General features: G+C 51.7%; 2 protein-coding genes across 3 annotated transcripts in view; one reads left to right on the forward strand and one right to left on the reverse strand.

Moving 5' to 3' along the window:
• Nucleotides 1-6,923, forward strand: part of POU2F1 (POU class 2 homeobox 1) — a 107,367-nt gene extending 100,444 nt beyond the window's left edge. The window contains exons 16-17 of one of the 2 annotated variants that reach the window (XR_003002913.1): nucleotides 4,856-4,989; nucleotides 5,330-6,923. Coding sequence is in view for 1 of the 2 variants with exons in the window: in XM_024742457.1 (XP_024598225.1) it covers nucleotides 4,856-4,875 (20 nt within the window). In the remaining variant the exon portion in view is untranslated. Of the gene's footprint in view, nucleotides 1-4,855; nucleotides 5,267-5,329 lie in introns of those variants that run through there. The other variant, XM_024742457.1, reaches the window with a different exon arrangement.
• A 122-nt stretch (nucleotides 6,924-7,045) lies between these two features.
• Nucleotides 7,046-19,285, reverse strand: part of CD247 (CD247 molecule) — a 78,333-nt gene continuing 66,093 nt past the window's right edge. Inside the window, exons 2-8 of the mRNA XM_024742458.1 lie at nucleotides 14,748-14,851; nucleotides 13,506-13,562; nucleotides 12,855-12,935; nucleotides 12,225-12,257; nucleotides 11,357-11,413; nucleotides 9,518-9,559; nucleotides 7,046-8,258 (exon numbers count right to left, since the gene is read on the reverse strand). Coding sequence (XP_024598226.1) covers nucleotides 8,193-8,258; nucleotides 9,518-9,559; nucleotides 11,357-11,413; nucleotides 12,225-12,257; nucleotides 12,855-12,935; nucleotides 13,506-13,562; nucleotides 14,748-14,851 — 440 coding nt within the window. The 3' untranslated portion in view covers nucleotides 7,046-8,192. The remainder of the gene's footprint in view (nucleotides 8,259-9,517; nucleotides 9,560-11,356; nucleotides 11,414-12,224; nucleotides 12,258-12,854; nucleotides 12,936-13,505; nucleotides 13,563-14,747; nucleotides 14,852-19,285) is intronic.

Genomic DNA, 19,285 nt, shown 5'->3' on the forward strand with positions numbered 1-19,285 from the left:
GTTCTGTCACTTGTGAAGGATAAGCATTTTCAAGAGCAAGATTACATGGAAATCCAAAGGGCCTTCCTTTATTCTTCCACAGAGCTGTATTGTTCCAGAATGTTCTTACATATGGGCTCTGGGGAATTGAGGAGTTCACTGTTTCGGTGTACTATTGACGAGACATGGAAAAGAGGGGAGGGATAAGAAATGTATTGCTCTCGACAGAAAATGATCAGGTTGTAGAACTTCATGACAGCTTTACTAATGATCCTATTGTTCTGACGTTATATAAAAGTGGTATTAATATTGTGTGACTTTTCAAAGCGCTAGGTAGGTCAGGAAGCAGGTATCAAGGCTATTGAAGATAAGAGCACTTGAAACAACAGTTGAGGGAAGACAAGGCATACATGATGGACCGCCACTGCACCCGGAAGTGAAGCTCCCACGGTGGGCAGGGCAGGGCCAGTGCCCTTTATGATTCTTTCTGCGTCCCTGAATCAGCCCACCCCTCACAGGGCCGTGCCACCTTCCGGTTCAAACCCAGGACACTGTCAGAAAGTTCAGACCCCAAAACTAATTTACTGTAAAAAAAGAAAGAAAAAAAATTATTGAGGTCTGCTGCAAAGTTCCCCCGAATTTTCTTTGTTTACTTGTTCATCATTGTTTTCATGGAGTCAGCCACAACCTCACAAAAGCAGCTTAAGGCTTCTTCCGTAACTTGGCAGTGGCCTTGAGCTCGCTCACACGATGTCCCGAAGTCTGCAGGCAGACAGCTGGGTACAGTGCCGTTTCCGAAATGAGACATCCAAACACTTCTTTACAATTGGGATCTCCTTCGAATGGAAAAGGACAGAGCCAAGGAGAGAGAAGACTCTGTACTCCTAAGTCCCTCAACGTCTCTTAAGTCTGAGCAATAGAGCAGGAAAGGGAAAGCACTTTCAGAAGCTGGAAAGACAGTCCTGTTAGGAAAGGCTGTAGTTGTAGGCAGGTGGGGTGCCACGTCTTTGGTTCTGATCCTGCGTGGGTCTGCGGAAGGCACGTACTGTATGAGAGTAGAGTGGACTAGCCTGGTTGCGTGTAAAACTGCAAACAGTTGGGAGGGGGGAAAGGAGAGAACCAAAGACGTTGCAACTGTATTATAACATTGGCTTTTGACAGCGTAAATGGTGTGTCGTGTCTCCCCTGAGTGCGGGCAAAGTGGAGACGCAGACTTCTTCCGGCTTCTTACCTCTGCTCGCGGGGCCTGTGTGCATTACTCAGTCCACAGGAGGTGTCACTCCGAGGAAATGCCCTCCCCCACGTTAGACCGTAGTTCAGTCCCTGCAGCTGTGGTGGTGGTGGCAGAGGCGAGGTGAATAAGCATGGGGTTTTCCGCCCACCACGAGTCCAGGAGCTGTTGTATACCTCATTTCTAACTCGTGACTGAGTAACTTGCTTTAAAACTTTCTCTAAACCCTACAGAGTTGCCAAGTCTGCCCTCCCTCCTCTAAGTAATGTTGAACTCTGGCCTATAGCATCACGGGACCTGTAGCCTAGGGTGGGACCTCCCAAAGCCTCTGAATGTCGCTGCTTCAAAAGCTACTGCAAACTGAGGGCAAATTGCAATCTTCTCCTTCTTTTTGTTGCAGGGGGTCTTCCCAGGTCTCTTAACATCTGTTCCCTGCCACCCTGCTCTTAGGGGCTGGCCAGCCGGCCACACCCCGACCCCACCCCCCATCTCTGACTGCTGGCCACACCTCCCCTCCAGTACTTGCCTTCTCCCTGGTGCGGGGAGGCCATCCCCTTCCCCTGTGAGGCCTCAGGGTTCTGCTTATTTTCAGGACTTTGGGTGGAAGGGAAGACACCAAAGGCTCCTTTAAGCTGACTGCTGCATACACATTTCACTTTTTTTCCTTTGACATGACCAAAAAAAATCCAAATATTTAAGTTTTTATTGTTATTAATATTATTATTATTTGACAATCTTATATCCAATGGGCTGTCTAGAAGCTGCATCCCCAGCCCTTCACCTTTTCTTTGAATGTAGTTCCCAACCTTCAATTCCCACCCCCAATGTCGAAAAAAAGAGCTTTGCCAGGTCTTACTACTGCTGCTATAAGCCAGGGGAGGGTGGTTTCTTTGTTTTGTTTTGTTTTGTTTTTTAAATTTCCAGCCAAAACCAAAGATTTTTTAATGATTGTATAAACTCAAAACAAACAAAAAAACCAAAGAAAAGGGAAGTCTTCAGCGTCAATCCAGTCTGTGGCGTCCTGGTGTTTAGAGGAGCGAGGCCCGGGGCAGGGAAGGGGGGGCCCCTGACTGCACTGAAAGGGCAGGGAGTCTGTTTCCGGTGTTCCAGGGTGTGCAGAGGCACGTGCTTGGTAGCTTTGGCTCCTGCCAACCTGTGAACGTGCCATGGAACGAACTGGCATTTCAGATTTTCCAAAACGGTAGGCAGAAGCCCATCACCACGATAGTCCTCCCTATGACAGCCATGGTCACTGCAGGGGCTTAGCGCAGGGTCGGGGAGCCCAGGGCTGCTGCTGGGCGCCTTGGACTCCACAGAGTGGGGGAAGTTGAAGACACTGGTGCAGGATTGGCTGCTCTGCCGGGTGCTTTAACCTCTGGGGCCGTGCCCGTGAATACTCGCCAAGGTGCCCTTCTGAGCCTTTTCTCTCTTTTCCTTTACTGGAACTGCTTGGAAGTGGCTGTCCTGTTTGTGAGAAAACACGCAGAAGGATTATCAAGCTTTTTCATTTCTTCTTACGGTAGTTTCCTTTTTGCAGCACCACTGTGCAACTATGCATTGTATTTCACAACCTTTTGTGCTAGGTAGATGCCTGTGACTTTTTAACTTGGGGGGTGGTGGGTGCAAATGAAGGAACTTTTTACACGGATCTTTTTAATCTCAGTTGGTTAGGGGAGGGGGGTTTGGTTCTAGGGTCATACAAGCTCTATCCCAAAGCAAAATCCAAATGTTAATAATATTAGCCTGATGCAGAAACCAAAGATAATTTCTTTCCTGCAGAACCTTAGACTTGTGTATTAAGTACGATTACCCAGCACTTGCATTAGTCTAACCTCAGTAATTCCAAAGCTTAGATGTATATTTTGGTATATTTCTGGGATATTAAAAAAAAAATGTCGTTTAACTTCTTGTTTTTTCAGTGTAATGCTCTTAAAGTCATAGCATGAAGATAACTGAACTGTCCTATTCTTAGTAGTTCGGAACAATAGTATTTTTGTATGTTCTGGGTGTGTCTATGTATGTAGTGACATAACAGTTTTCACTGCCTAGGTGTTCATAATAAAAAAGAAAACAAAAAAGTTCTGAGTGTACATAATATTCAGTAATAAACTTCCACCGGGGTCAATTTGGATTGAATATTTGCTGATTATCGGTCCCAACTGGGATTTTGTTTTGTTTTAAAGAGACGGTGGTTGTTTTGGGTTTTTTTCTAAAGCTGTTTTCTTTCTCTCTGTCTTTAAATATCTTAACTCCCCCCACCTTTTTCTTTTCTTCCTTTTTTTTTTTTTTTTTTTTTTTAAATATTGATTCAGGGGTGTTTTTCCACTGTTGTCAAGGGAGGGACACAAGGGGGAATTGACCCCTTGGCCTCCCAAAACTTTTTGTTTTATGTACTTAACTTTAAAATGTGAGTTTGAGTTCTCTTTTGTGGAAACTTAAGATGTGGTGTAAATGATTCTTTCCAAAATTGTCCAGCAGCTTTAATGAGGCAGTGACAATTCCTAAGTAGTTTATTGGGAGTCCTTTTACATTTCTCCTTAGATAACTGCAATCTGGGTGGCTATTGTATAGCCTCACTGTCCCAGACGCCTGGTTAGCCATTTCCCCTAGGATAGGAACATGCTACAAGAATCAACCCATAACTTGGGAGTCTGGGGCCTCGTTATCTGGGCCCCCGGGAGACACACGTTTTCTTGGTTTTGAAAACCCGAAACACAAGCAATTTACATTTGGGGGAATTAGCTGATACCTCCTGAGGCCTGAGGAGGTGGTGGGGAATATGAGCGGTGCTGTCTCTTTAAAAGTGCCCTTTATATGATTCCCCCTCCTGGGGCTGCCTGCAGGGGGCTGTAGGCTTGGGAGAGGTTGTGTAGGTGACAGTGAATCAGAATGAAAATGGTAGATTTTGTGTAGATGCATTTGTCTGCTGTAATTTTTTATATATATTAAACTTACTGTAACTGTACAGTTCATTTCTGTTGTAAAACATCATTAAACCATTTTCCAAGTGTTTTCACATTGTTTGAGTTTCTCTGAAGTTGTTGCGTTGGTATTCGGGATGCTTCACACATTCCCATACAGACTTCTCAACTAAGCCTTCCAACTTATTTTTTCCAGCAGGTGCTCTCAGGCATCCCAGGATCACTGTAAGCACACTGGTTCCTCCGCCACCCGTACCCTGGCTTCGGCACGCTTCCCCCTGTGCTCCGTGGGGCGCTGGGGCCGCCACGCTGCTCTCTCCCCAGGCCCCAGTGGCTTCCTGGGCCCCCGAGTCTGGTAGCAGTGGTCTCCTTCAGACCCCCAGGGCTTTGTGTGATCAGTTGATTCATCTGTGAGAGAACTCTTCAGAGGTCCCCTCTCGCTGTGTATTTGACTGCGGAACTGTCTTTGACTGCGGAACTGTCATTGAAATTGACTTTAACAAATTTATTGTTTAAACCCCCCCGTGCCCCTCTAGCATTTCCTCCCAGGTCCTGAACAGTCATTCTCTGGGGTCCTCTGAACTTGGCCCTCTGGTTCTCCTGTCTGAGGGTACACAACTTAGCTCCCTCTATATAGCTTCTTGTAGCCAACATTTAGTGTCTTAATGCAATTAGTCGACTGCATAAAAGGGAAAATTTGAATCTTAAAATGAATTTCCCACAGAGAGAAAACCAGCTTGTTGAAGAGCTCTGGGAGGCATCCTGTTTAACTAGTGTGTATGAACTGAGTCTGTGCGTCCCCCTTGAATTGGCAGACGGAGAGAGACTGAAAGAGAAAGCTTGCGCTATGGTCTCAAGGTATGGCTGCTGTCTTGAAAGGGGCCCAAAATGGGAAGACAAATACTGGGTCCTTTTCTCCTCTGCTCCTACGTCAAAGAATGCCTCGCTCTTTTCCATTCCACCCTGTCTTGTATTTATAACTTGCTTTTCAGTTTGTAAAGTTACTCTTAAAACAATTTCAGGTTTTAACAGGAATTGGCTGTTTGGTAGAGACAGCAGCGGGCTCACAAGCATGAGGACTTCAGAAGGCAAAACCCATTTGTCACGGGCTAAGGCATGAGGATAAAAGCACTGATTCCATTCTGTTACCCTGCAGTCTTTTGTAAAAAGATTGTTGTTATGTTCTAACCCACTCCAGTGGTGTCTACCAAGAGGAACTACCCATGAGAGGGTATGAATTCTCCAACTGCAGCCTTTTCTCTCTGCGAAGACCAGGGCCATTCTCGGCTTGATGTGGGGCTTCGTTGTGCCAGCACGTCCACTGAGTCCTCTCCTGGCGGCCTTCTCTGTGTAGTTGTCTTGCACGGAGCCCAGTAAGTCCTCTGCCCCACCCACCCTGGGCCAGCTCCCACACCCATAGCTTACAGCCAGCTTTCCTCCTACCTCTTGAGTCAAAATCTTGATCGAATTGGGTCAAACTCTTATCTTCAGGCCAGCCATGTGGGTCACACAGCCCGTGTGAAACTCAGCTGACCTTAAAACTAGGTATGAGGTTGAGGCTTAACGTTGACTAATAGAGGAAGCCAACTTCATGTGTTATAAGATGCCCAGTGAGTAGACAATAAAGCAGCAGCAGCCACGATGAGGCTCTCACTTGTCACTGTGAACTTCAGTCAGTGGAAGGGCAGCTAAAACAACATGGTGTAATTTTCCCATTCCTTTGCCCCATGACCAGGTTACAGAATTAGGGCTGATAGTTTTCAGCCCTTCTCTCCCTCCTCAGAGCCCTGTTCCTTCCATGAAACCTTCCACAGCTCCCCCCATGCCTTGCCGAGCTCTTTCCGCACCCCTTCGTTGGCAGCTACTCACCCCTCCCTCACTCCGCTTCCACCTGCCTGTCCTGTGTGTGTCACCACAGTGCACTGGGATGCCGAGTGCTTTACACGGTGTGGCTGAAATGCAATGACAAAATTTTAAGTCCCTAACGGACTCTGATGATACTTCTCTAGCTTCCCTGGTAGCTTGCCAAACGCTGGGCACAGAATAGGAAGGTGCTAGGTCAATACTTGGTGAATGGAATTGAATTCCCCTCTGGGGCCAGGATATGAATCGAATGCCTTCTCTCCTGGTAGAGATGCACATCACTCCTGTTGGAATCCCAAATGCTCAGGGGCTTTTAATAGCCATGGCCTTCGATTTCAAAGTCTTTTCTGATTTCAAAGTCTTTACCCAATATTAATTGGTGGCTTGATGAGTTAGGGCCTTATAAACAGCCACTGCAGTTAGAGGAAATACTGCTGGGGACAGGGTCACTTTTTGTGGGAGAACCTGACCTAAAAGACCTCTGTTGTCCCCTCTCCTTCCCCAAACCCTACGGACTGAGGTTTCTGTTTTTGTTTTCTTGGCCACGTGCGTGTCTTGCAGCTTGCAGCGGGGGCGGGGGTCTTACTTCCCTGACCAGGCATCGAACCCAGGCCCCCTGCAGGGAAAGCACAGAGCCCTAACCACTAGACCGCCAGGGAATTCCCCAGGCTGAGGTTTTTGTGCTGTGGCATCAGCAGCTGTTCATAACCCCCAGACACCCTCTGACAACGATGCTCCCTCTTCCTGATGCCCTGATGCTCAGCTGGCCTCTCTCCTGCTCTTTCCGGCACGCCACAAGCTAGCTCAGTGCTGTGAGCCCTGCACCCAGGGCGCTCCCCATCACCTTCTCCTGGTTCCTGCGTAAGGACTCCTGGCGTATCCGGACACCATGTTGCCCCAAGCACAGCCCGTTTGGGCCACTGTACGCACCTGGCTCCCCTGCATTTTCCAAGGAGCCATCCTGTTCTCTCCCCGCAGCAGGCTGACCACCTGGTGACTAAATGACCATTACAGGCTTGACTGCCGAAATAAAACTTACGGTAAAGCAGCATTTTCACAGAAGCATTTATTATGCAAAAACGTAAGGCTCTAGCAAACCAGTATAAATTAAGACCGAGCAGAGCAAAAGAGGGTTTTCCATCCATGGCCGCGTGCCCTTTTATCACACAGCCCTGTTCCAGTAAGTCAGCTGAGGCTTTTCCCACCGTGCCATTGTCCTTTGGGATCTTTCTAGGTCTGAGTGGAGCGGAGTCTTCTTTTGAGGCCTTTCCCAATACGGCTGTGTCTTTTCACTCAGTGTGAGGTGCCCAAGTGCCTGCAAAGAATGTGGTCTCACTGCCCCCTCACCTTGTTCGTAGTCAGCCATGACACTGCTGTGTTCTTGCACACCGGACTCTTCACAGCTCGCTTCCCTGTGAGAGTGTGGGCTCCGGGAAGGCAAGGCTGGGCTTCTTCATTTTTTGGTCCCCACAGGCCCTGGCACTCAAGTTCTATCACGGGGAACGTATGCTTGATTGCAGGAGGGCCCCTTCCTGCGCCCCCAGGCCTCTGGCTCCCCTGCTCCCGTCCCTGATCCACCACTGCTTCCCCTCTTCGGCCACCACCAGCTGCTACCTACCCTCCCACTCCCCCCCGTGCCCTCACCCTTCACAGGGAGGCACCACAGCCTCCCTGGCCCATCACCAGTTACCGTGGAATGATGGGCTACGCTGACAACAGAAGCGAAGTTTACAGCAGGAGCGAAGCCACTCAAACACTGACAGAACAATGCAGACCATCAGGACACGCGCTAACATCTGTGGTTTCTCTGGCGACTTTACAGAACACAGCCTGAACTCCTCAGCTGTGCTGGAGGAGGAGGGTGCCCGTCCCCCAGGTAAGAGCCCAGAGCCACTGGGGACGGGGCCTGCCCACAGCCTCCAGGAAGCAGAAAACCCCGGAACATGCTGCACTCCCAGCGGACTCCTCTAGGACAGGGCCTGGGGGACGCACTGCCTGCCGGCGTCCAGGGGGGAAATTCTGTGTGACAGTTTGCAGTTGGATCTGACCACAGGTTACAACTTGAAGCATCCCGATCATAAAGAAGAACCCTTGGGTGGTGGAGAAATATGAGTGAACTGGTTTGTAAATACTTTATCCTGTGTCTTTAACAATCTGGGCATCTGCAGGTCTGGCCTGTGGTGAAATTCCAGGTGCTGTTAGCGAGGGGGCAGGTCCTGCAGGCGGAGGGCAGCATAGGTGTCCTTGGTGGCCGTGCTGAGTCCCTGGGGAAAGCAAATCAGAACAGAAGAGGGGGTCAGGAGCTCTGTGTGGGCATGAGCCTGCCTGGAGGCCAACAGGTATCTGCTGCAGCCTGGCCTGTGATCTCCCGCCCAGCTCAGAGGCCCAGGAACTGTCCCCTCATGCCACAGCTGGGGCCTTGGCCCATGCAGCTGCAGCAGAGATGGTCCTGTGTCCCACTGGGAATGGCCTTGGTGCAATTCCTTCCCAGCTAAATTCTCACCTTCTCCCGGCTTCCCAAGTACTGTGCCCTACAACAAAGTTGCCTGTCAGACCACAGAGGAAGGAGAGTCGCCCAGCTGGGACACTGAGCTGGGAATCCGCGGGGAGACCTCATACCTGCTCCAGACAGCGTACTGTCCCTGATACCCGGGCCTCCGGGAAGCCGGCACTTGTCACAGGGAAGAGAGTGGCTCCTTGGCCCCCGCCCTCCCGAGCCTCCTTCCCAGGCCATGCTACTACAGTCGTGTTCTTTGTCAGGGAACAGGCAGGCTGGTCCCCATCTCACTGGAACGTCTCCCTCTCTGGTCCAGGAGACAGATCAACAGCAGTGACACGCAGTAAAATTTGGGGGCCCTTTTGCCATCACTCTGAACTCAGGGAAGCCAGGTAGCCTGAAACTTTGGAGTCAATCAAGCAAGCTGTGAAGAGCCCCAGTGAGGCACAAAGAACCGAGTAAGAACCCACTGGGGATTATATTTTAGAGAAGTAGGTTGGCTGTGCTTAGTTTGCATAATTATTCACCCTGATTTGCAAAAACTAGGCACCTGACTACATTTTCTATTTAAAGTTATTTTTCTTAACTTGTCTACTTCAATCTTCTCACCCGTCTTCCCATCCTATTAGGTGTGAGGGTATGAGGCGGAGCAAGGCTTCTGCAAGGGCCCAGAGCAGCGGCGCAAGAGGCAGGAAATGGCTTGTGTGGTGTCCTTTGCCTGCATCTGCCCTTTGCTCAAGACCACACAGCCTCTGGGCAGCTGCCGCTTGTCTGCTGTGCCCAGTTCCCCCCGGGGCTCCCACGGCCTCCTGACTAGAACCAAGTCATTTGCCTGAATGGTTGAATTCCAGCCCCGCCCCAGGGGCTGACCAGCAGAAGAGTCACCACAGGCCTGAATGGGTGCCCTGGGCTCGCCCAGCCCAGCTGCTGACAAGAGCTGGCACTGCCAACAAGCAAAACAAGGGAGCGTGACCTTGGCTCTGGTTAGATGGTGCCACCCCGGGAAGAAGGGCCAGCAGCACTCACCTGGTAAAGGCCATCATGTCCCTTGCCTCTTCGCCGCTGGTTCTGTGGAGTGAGACAAGAAAAGGCTAGAAGGTCAGAGAGCCAGCAGCAGCCTTCCTGCTCAAGAGTCCTCCTCAGAGGACCCCCAGAGAGTCACAGGTGACTGTCTCCCAGTCAGCACCCCTGCCCCGGGAGAGAAGGGTCCTCAGGTCACTGGTCAGACCTCGGCCTCCACAGAGTAAGCTGAGGCCTGGCTTTGATGGGGCCCGGGTTTGCTGTGCCTGACCCAGATCCTCAGAGGCATCAGATTCCTGGATCTGGGCCGCACTGGAGCTGGCCACGCTACCACTGCTTGGAATAAACAGGCCTCCCTGCAGCTCTCAAAATTCTTGGCTAACTAGGAAAAACCGAATGGAGGTTCCTCAAAAAACTAAAAACAGGGTTACCATATGATCCTGCAGTCCCACTCCTGGGCATATATCTGGAGAAGACTATAATTCAAAAAGATACATGGACCCCGATGTTCACTGCAGCACTATTTACAATAGCCAAGACATGGAAGCAAGCCAGACAAAGAAAGACAAATACTATATGATATTACTTACATATGGAATCTAAAAAAATTATACAAATGAACTTACTTATAAAACAGAAACAGACACAGACGTGGAGAACAACAGGCTTGTGGCTGCCAAGGGGGAGGGGGTGGGGGAGGAAAGGACTGGGAGTCTGGGATTAGCAGACGTACGCCAGTATGCATAGGATGAGTAAACAACAAGGTCCTACTGTACAGCACAGGGAACTGTATTCAATGTCCTGTGATAAACCATAATGGAAAAGAAGATGAAGAAAGAGTATAGAGATATATGTATAAATGAATCACTTTGCTCTAAAGTAAAAAATTAACACATTGTAAATCAACTATACTTCAATAAAACAAATCTTTAAGAAAATTCTTGGCTAGTCATCAGTGCTCACTGGGAACGGCAACTAGGTCGTGGGTACAAGCTCGGGCTGAACCAGTATGCATAGGATGAGTAAACAACAAGGTCCTACTGTATAGCACAGGGAACTGTATTCAATGTCCTGTGATAAACCATAATGGAAAAGAAGATGAAGAAAGAGTATAGAGATATATGTATAAATGAATCACTTTGCTCTAAAGTAAAAAATTAACACATTGTAAATCAACTATACTTCAATAAAACAAATCTTTAAGAAAATTCTTGGCTAGTCATCAGTGCTCACTGGGAACGGCAACTAGGTCGTGGGTACAAGCTCGGGCTGTAGAGTCCGTTCAAATTCTGGCTCCCTCATCACCAGCTACGTGACCTTGGGTAAGTTGTTGGACCTCCTGTGCCGGGCGGGTACACATTTCCCATTGGGTTATTGTGAGAATTAAATGAGACTATCTACCTGGTAAAGCACTGGCCAGGCCAGCTTTGTGGGCACGCCACCTATGCAGTCACACGGAGATCAAACCTAGACGGGTTCAAAGCTCTGCTCTCACTTATGGAAATTCTTAATCATTTATGACTGAACAAGGGGCCCCACCATCCTAAGTGCTGAACATACATTGGCACACATTACTCACCTGATAATTATTATGAACGTTGACAGACTTGGCCTGTTTCTGCAAAGCATGGACCACCTTAGTACTTAACTTGGTTTTTAATCCTGAAAGGGTATCAGCACTTTCTGAGTACCTAATATACTATCAAATGGATGACAGCTGGACTAACCTTTGCCTCTGGCGGCCACCACGTGGGCTTTTGCAGGTGATAGGAGGAAGGGATGGGACTCTTTGGAGCAGCCCCCATACCACCCAATCCTTGGGAATAAAGAAAGAGAATCACTCACCTCGCCCTTCATCCCGATCTCACTGTAGGCCTCCGCCATCTTGTCTTTGCGCAGCTCCTGAAGAAGAGGGCGTGAGACACCGGTGTTACCAACTGATGTAGCAAACAGTGGGCTCCCCTACAAAAGGAAACCTCTGGATTCCCCAGTTGGTGGGGGTTTCCACATTCAAGGCTCCAGAGACTCAAACATTTCTGCCAATAACCAGCTCCAACCCCCTCTCCCCCTCCTCAGCCCTCTGGAATCTCCTCTGAGCTGCCAGCCCTTTGCACTGAGCTCAGCAGCTCAAGAGAGGTTCAAAAGGATAAGATGTGGAGTCCTAGCCAAAGGACACGCACGTTGGACAATGCAACGGCTCACCCCAGAGCCCCCAGAAGCATCTATTTGAGCAAGTTGTCTCTTCACACAGCCAACACCGTGGCTGTGCGTGGGCCAACTGCAGGAGGGAGGGAGAGTAGCTCTCTTTGCAGTGGCTGACCCTCTGCGATGGTCCCGTGTGGCAGACCCAGATCAACACCCAGGATGGTGAAGTTTTCAACATGAGGCCACACTCAGGACACTCCTCCGGCCCCTAGGAACAGCAGCCCCGCAGAGGGGCTTGCCCAGCTTGACCTCACTGTCCCCCCCAGGTCCCACCAGGCTGATCCGGGAACTCCCGCGGCAGGCTTAGGGGCCGAAGGAAGGCAAGCCAAGGGGCCATACTACGAGCAGCCACTGCAGGCAGCAAGCAGGTGAGGCACTACTTGGCCAGGGAAGTGAAGGTCAAGTCAGGCAAAGACCACGGAGAAGGGAGCAAAGCCTTCATCCAGAGCCCTCCTCCAGCCCTACCCTCCAACTTTCCAATGCAAACTGTGCCACGTCCTCTACTCACATTGTACACGACTTCATGGGGATTCTTCTTCCTCTGCCGGGAGAGACGAGGGGAAGAAGTTAGAGATGGAGAAACAGGGATCCAGGCCAGGAGAGTTTCAGCGCCCTCCCCAGGCCCCTTCCCCACACTCTCTGTGGGTTCTGCCATCCGCCTGTGCCCTCTCCGTGCTCCCGCAGCTGTGCTCCGCCACTCACAGGCCCTCACAGCGATACCACACCTCGGATTCCCTCGTGCACACGGACACGCTCTCTCACACCCAGGCTGAGCTCTGCTCTTAAGAAGACCCCACTCGGGCCTCCTCCAGCCGCTCCCCTCCCCACAGGGTGTGGAGTCTACAGCCTAAAAGGACAGAGTTGCTGGGAGCCCGGCATAAGGGCCTGCTTGCCGCATTAATGTGTGTGAGGCCCCTTGCGATGCAGGAGGGAGCCAAGGGCTAAGGCGGAGAGGGGCAGCGGCAAACGGGGCCCCATCTGTCTGCATGGCCAGGCCTCTCGCACGTCAGGGTCCAGCGTAGTGGCAGCGTGCGCTGGCATTGAGAAGCCCTCTCCTCACTGCCCAGCAGAGCCCTCACACGCTCACTCACACACACACACACACACACACACACACACAGAAACAGCAAGGCCCTACCGGTTTCCCCCCCATCTCAGGGTCCAGGCCCCCTCTCCTATCCAAGACGTCATACTCCTCTCTTCGTCCTAGATTAAGCTCCTGAAACAGAGAGAAAAGCGTCAGAAACCGGAAACAGAAGCTCAGGAGGATGCGGCCAGTAGGACTGGGAGTTCCTTCTGGGCGGTGGCTCACACAGGAGCACGGACTGGGAGATCCATCGGCTACCGTCATCTCGGAGAACATCTCAAAGAACTTATTACCATGGCGGCGGGGGTGGATCATCGATTCAAAGTCCCATTGCACGGAGAGCGTGAAGTCGCTTCTCCACCAAAGGGAAGCTTCTACACTTTCCTCCTCCACTCCACCCCTCCAGCCTGCGAAACCGCTGCCAGGCGGGGGCTCGCTAGGGGCAGGCGCTACACTACGCCGGCGCTTGCCGTGCATCACACCGCTAGCGCGCCGCATCCTCAGAGAACCCCCCCGAGGCAGGCACCATGACTATCCCCGCTTTCGGGGTTAGGAAACTGAGCCCCAGGGAGGTTAAAACAACTTGCAAGGCTGACAGCCGCGGACGAGACCTACAACCGAGCCCCGGCCGCTGTTTTCCCCACGTCCCAGCAGAGGACTGCACTTTCTCTAGACCGGGCTCTACGGGAGAGGCGGACTTACATTATAGACCTGGTTCTGGCCCTGCTGGTAGGCGGGGACGTCGGCACTCCTGCTGAACTGGATGGAGAAGAGGAGAGAAAGCGTGTCACTCTCTGCGCAGGCAGCCTCGCTCCGCTCCTCGACGGCCAACGGCGCGCGCCCTGCCTGCGGGGGGGCTGGGTCCTTGCGGGAGCCGGTGGCGCGGCAGCTTCTTTTCTGAGCTCAACTGTCCTTACACCTCCCGGAGGTCATGCGTAGCCACCGCACGGGCCCGCGGCACTAGCCGCAGCTTCCGGTCCTTGGCCCTCGCCCTCGCGCGTGCGCAGAGGCGCCGGGCTCGCGGGCCGCGCCCCCTGGGTTCCGGGAGGTTCTCCAGGCCCCTTCCTCTCAGGGGCTCGGAGGACACCTCGACGAGGATGGTGTCTGTGCAAGGTCCCACCTTCTAACTTGACCTCTGCAGCAGGGTGCCTTCCGTGTGGCACTGTGTCCTGAGGACCTACCCCGGGCGCATGGCCTCGATCTGTTTTCAGTTCATGCCCCTCAGCTGAAACTGCGCGGTTTTGCAGATTCAGAGCATTGGGAACCACCTGAGAGATCATTTAGGGCAGCGTTGCTCAAACTTAAGAAAATCCATAAGACACGATTTCTTATAATAAAATCTTTTGCAAAGTCCAAAATCCAAAAGAGAAATGGGTTGAGGCACGGAAGTCATAACGACTGAGGCCTCCGTTCAGGAAGTCCTTCCACCCTCTGCCCATGCCACGGCCACCCCCAGTCCCAGCCCCTCCAAGAAATGCAGGGTCTGCAGGGCACTAGGTGAAAACCCAGGCTCTGGGCCAACCCTCCCTCGTACTGATAAGCAAACAGGTTTGAAGAGAAAAGGCTGGCCGAGGATGGGTCAGAAGTTGGACAGCAGAATCTGGAAAGAGATTCCCCACCTCCCTGCTCTTCACTGCCTGAAGCATAACCCCCTTTCCTGCCATTAGAAACCCTGCCCTGGGACGCTTTGATGTTCACACATCTCTATGTCTCCTCACTAAGGGGCCAGCACTAGGCTCACCATCCCACTCTGTCCCACTCAGCCAGACATCCCCCCCCTTCCCCACCCCCCCGCAGTGGGCACACTTGGCTGGTCCCTGCTTTGCCCATGTACACCAAGACTCAGGTACCACCCACGCTTGAGACTTCCCAGCACCAAGGCCCTCTGAACATCAACCGAGCTGGGAAGCCCATGCCCTCCCCCCAGAACCCAGTGGTACCCACCTTTGCTCTCAGGAACAGGGCAGTGACAATGACACCGTAGATGAAGAGGATCCCATCCAACAGGTAGCATAGTTTAGGATCGAGCAGGCCGAAGCTCTGTGCCGCTGTGTGGAGAGATGAGATTGGTCAGTCAGGCTCAGGTGACGGAACATGCCACGACAGGGTGCTGGGTCCACTCTCCATACCCCACCTGCACAACCTCTCTCCCCACCTTGGACCAGCCCCTGGGAAAACCTAACCTGCCCCAACAGTGGACATGGCACCCCGGTAGGGCCACAAAGCCTGGAAGGCAGGAAGGTGAATGGAAGGTGAAATTGTCCACTGTGCACAGGGCGGCTGCCTCACGGCACGGGAGCCCAGCTGGGTGTGAGCCCCATCTGAACCATGCATTCCGGAAGCCACCCCAAATTACCAAGGGGCCCCTAATCCCTACTGCCATAACAACCTCGGTCAAACTTTCCTTTGCAAACTGGAATACAATGGAGTTGGGGAAAGAGGTACGGTAAATATTCTGGTTAAACAAAAGTTAGCATTTCTACTTGAAAGCTCACTGCACTATGAGTGAGGAGACACTGTTCTTCCTACCAGGTATGTGTGCAGCAACTCAGGTGTAAAACGGGGCGTAGTAGGCGTCTCACTCCGCCCCTGCCTGGTATCAGAGAAGCAGCAGTCCCGCGGCCACAGTCTCTCCCAGGCCCGGGGCGCCCTCCCATGGCCGCCTGCAGGACTACGTCGGGGCTACGGGAATGGGATAACGTGCACTGGAACAAGGTCTCATCCTTACTAGTTTTGTGACTTGGGGCAGGTTATTTACCCTATTTCAGCTGCCTCTTCTGTTGACCAGGGTGAAAACTGTAACATTTCTTTAGTGTTTACTCGGTGCCGGACACCACTTTGATGTAATAACTTGTCAGATCCTCCCAACAGCCCCACACGGACACACGGAGGCACAGAGAAGCTCAGTTTTCACCAGGAGCACGCACATGGCAAATGAGAAGCAGCCCAGGACAGCCCAGGCAGCCCGTCTCCTCTCCTTTCCCCCACGTGCTTCTGCCACAAGCCCTGGGAGCAGGTGATGCAAGCCTGCTCCAGAGTCCCCACCTCCACCTCGTGACTCCCTCTGTCCTCAAACCTTTTACTCCTTCCCTAACTCTGGGGCCCTCCTGGCGCCGAGCAGCTGATCTCTTTGTAAACTTGCCATAGCCCCTTCTCAGAAACCTTCCACGAGCCAGTCTTCCTGAGCAAAGTCCAGCCCTGACTTAGCAGCCCAGGTCCAGGCCCCAGCACGCCTTCTCCCCACACTGCCCCTCCTGCTCTACCCACCTGCCTTTGCTGGGGCTGGTTCCTCTTCCCCGCCTACCATTGCTAGCACCACCCGCTCCACTCAGCTGCTGGAATGGGACTCAGGTTCCGCCATCACAGCCCCTAGTGAGAATCCAGTGTGCTGATGGATTGATGGATTATGAAATTCCCCTCCATCTAGGCTGGAGTAAGTGCTGGAGAACAATGGCCGCATCTTCATGCTTGCCTCTTCCTTCACCCCCAGCATCAGAGCACAGAGCACAGGGGAGACATTCATTATTTAGATCTATGGAATTTTCAGGGAAGATGCCAGGCCCCCTACATGAGGTTGGCCTGCCTTCCGGCCCTGAGGCAGTGCCGGAAGCCCCTGCCGACCAAAGGTGGGTGTCCGAAGTCCTCGAGGAGACAAGCCAGCCCCCAGCAAAGGTCACCAAAGCTGGGGTGAGTGTTTTTCCTTTTAGGACTGGAGAGGAGGTGACAGCGGCAATTTATGGGGGTGGTTGAGATTCAGAAAAAGGGTTGGGAGACAATCGCTCAGTTGCCTGTCACATAAAATGAGAGAAAAATTACCGGACAGTAAATTTATAACAAACCAGAAGAAATATTTCTTGGTGTTGTGCAGAGCCAGTGCAGTGGGGGAGGGGATTGGGCGCCTCCCCAGAGATAAGTAATAGAAAAAGGTTTTCTTTCTTCCTTTTCAAAGAGCAGCATGATTTTATGACCAAAGACAGGTGTGCTGTGTGTCGTTTGGTCGAGGAAAGGGTATTAATAGCCACACGCTTCCCTCCGCCTAGTCCAGCTGTGCCCGTGCAGGGAGGAACGGGACTGAGGAAGGCAGTGGTCACCCAGAAAGCTCCCTGAGGGGACCCAGGACCTAATTCAATCACGTGACTAATTAAATATTTATTGACCTTTTGCTTGATGTCAGGGGATATTGAAATAGAAAGAGCCCTGGATTGGGTATCAGATGTGTTCTAGTCCCTCCCCTGCCACTAAGTAGCTGTGTGGTCTTGGGCAAGTCCCCTTACCTCTCTGGGCCTCAGTTTCACCATGTGTAAAATGGTGGATAACCATGTCTATCTTGAGGGTGTGGTGAGAATCAAATGAGAGGATGTATCGGTAGGTGTTTTTGTAAATTTCCTCCATAAGGCTAATGATGTCTAGCATTTGGGTAGGGTCTTCTGAGTCCCTGCTCTCATGGAGCTTATGGCTTAGCTCATGAGGCCACACCCAGGGTGGAGGGGCTTCCCTTGAACAGCAGGCAGCTTTCCAAAATGACAACTCAAAGGCAGGAGCCACAGACACTCCCAGTTCCAGCTTCTTCCCAGCCCCCCACCATCCCCAAAGCAGAGAGACCTGTTCGCCTCCTTCCGTGAGCCATTTGTCACGCTGTTTCTATCCCCACCACATTCGGTCCCAAAGAGAGGTATTTAATGGCGTTATATGGTAGCTGTTTTCCTAGACAAGTGGAGAAGCTGTTTTACTTCGCGCTGCCCATCCCCGTCCCACGTCCACAGCACCCCAGAGAACCCCAGCATTTGAACAAGTACCCAGATACTGACTGAGCGTTCTCGCTGTCAATCCTGGCTGCATATTAGAATTCGCCCACTCCCTTATGCCCCCGGGTTCTCATTTAATTGGTCTGGGGTAGGGCCTGGGCATGAGCATGGGCCAGAGCACAGCAGGGTTGAGATTCAGAGCTGCAGCATCACCCGGGTGCAGCCTTCCATAGTGATACAGCCATACCCTATGACAAGTATAAATTCCATGCCAAACAGAGACAAAGAACAAAATTAAAGACTCACATGCACTGTAATTTTTGTCTACTTCTGAACCGTGTATTATTGAACTTCTCTAAGTCTCAGTTTCCTCATCTGTAAAATGGGGATAGTAATATTACCTGTCTCATTAGGTGATGGTGAAGCTTAATTAAGATAATTATCACGGGGTGCAGGACCTGGCAGGTAATAAGTGCTCCATATATCAGCCATTGTTATCACCGTGATTTTTTTTTTTCCAAATCACCACCAATACATTTATTTGAGGAAGAAAGGGTCAAAACCTAGCAGTAGCCTCCTAGCCCAGGCCTGGACATGATGGTGACCTTGTGAAAGGGGATCTCACCCTATTGACAAAGCAGGAGACCCTATTTACGAAGCAGGAAAGCGATGCTCCCAGCTGAGCTGCAGGGTGAGAGCTGGGGGTGGAACCTGACACCATGATCCTTTTCCCATCCAACCTGGGCCTCCACAAGCCACTCCGTGGGCCCCTGCACAAGGCAGACTCAGCAAAGCTGAGTAAGGGAATCCTTCCCCAATTCCCCAGCCCCAGTCCACATTACCCAGGTGCAACGGGTGACCCAATCCACGGGCCACAGCCCCAGGCTCCCTGGACCCCCGCGTCCGGACAGACACGTGGCAAACACGGAAACTGAAGCCCAGCTGGGCTGGAACACATCTAGGTGCTGCAGGGTTGGAGTGGTCTTACAGGTGCTCCAGGATCAGGCCTCACGCCAGGTGGCCAGGCTGAGACAGGCGATTTAGAGGTGATTCCAGTTACTCCAGGGCAAAGCACGACCCTAATGTCACCTGGAGAAAAAGCAGGCTGGAGCTGCAGAAGAGCTGGCCCTGCATACTCAGGTACTTCCCACAGTGGATCTGAGATTAGAACACTGGGGACAGAAGGGGATCCAGCCTGCAACTTGTATTTGCTCATAGCCAGGAGACTGCCTGCTAGCATGCTCACTGCAATCCCCACCACAAACTTGGGGCCGCTCCAGATGGCCAGGGCCTGGCTGAACCGGGAACCTGGATTCCAGGTGTTTCCCAGCCCCTCTGTCATCACACTGTCATCCATCAAGTAGGCACCGGTGAAGTGGGCCGACAGCATGATAAGCTGGAGCCTTCCTGCCAGGTAGCAGGTGTGAAAGGAAAAATCAAAATTGTGTCAGCATTGCTAAGAGAGCTCTCTAAAATGGAGCCAGGAGACCGTTAAGAAAGTGTGACTTATGCACGTCTCAGCCTGGATGGAATCTGACCTTTTGACCTGATGATGTCATCCAGAACACCTGCCAGAAACTCAAGACACTTTTTGGACCCTTACCCTAAAATAACACATGACGGTCTATCTACTTATGGGACCCGCACTCTAGAACAACTTGAGATTCCTGAAGGACAAATAATTTCCAACTCATGTCAGAATCAATCACACTTCTCTCCAGGCAACTCTTAACAGCC

Source organism: Neophocaena asiaeorientalis, unplaced genomic scaffold (assembly GCF_003031525.2).
Source record: "Neophocaena asiaeorientalis asiaeorientalis breed wild unplaced genomic scaffold, Neophocaena_asiaeorientalis_V1.1 scaffold99, whole genome shotgun sequence".
Lineage (NCBI taxonomy): Eukaryota > Metazoa > Chordata > Mammalia > Artiodactyla > Phocoenidae > Neophocaena > Neophocaena asiaeorientalis.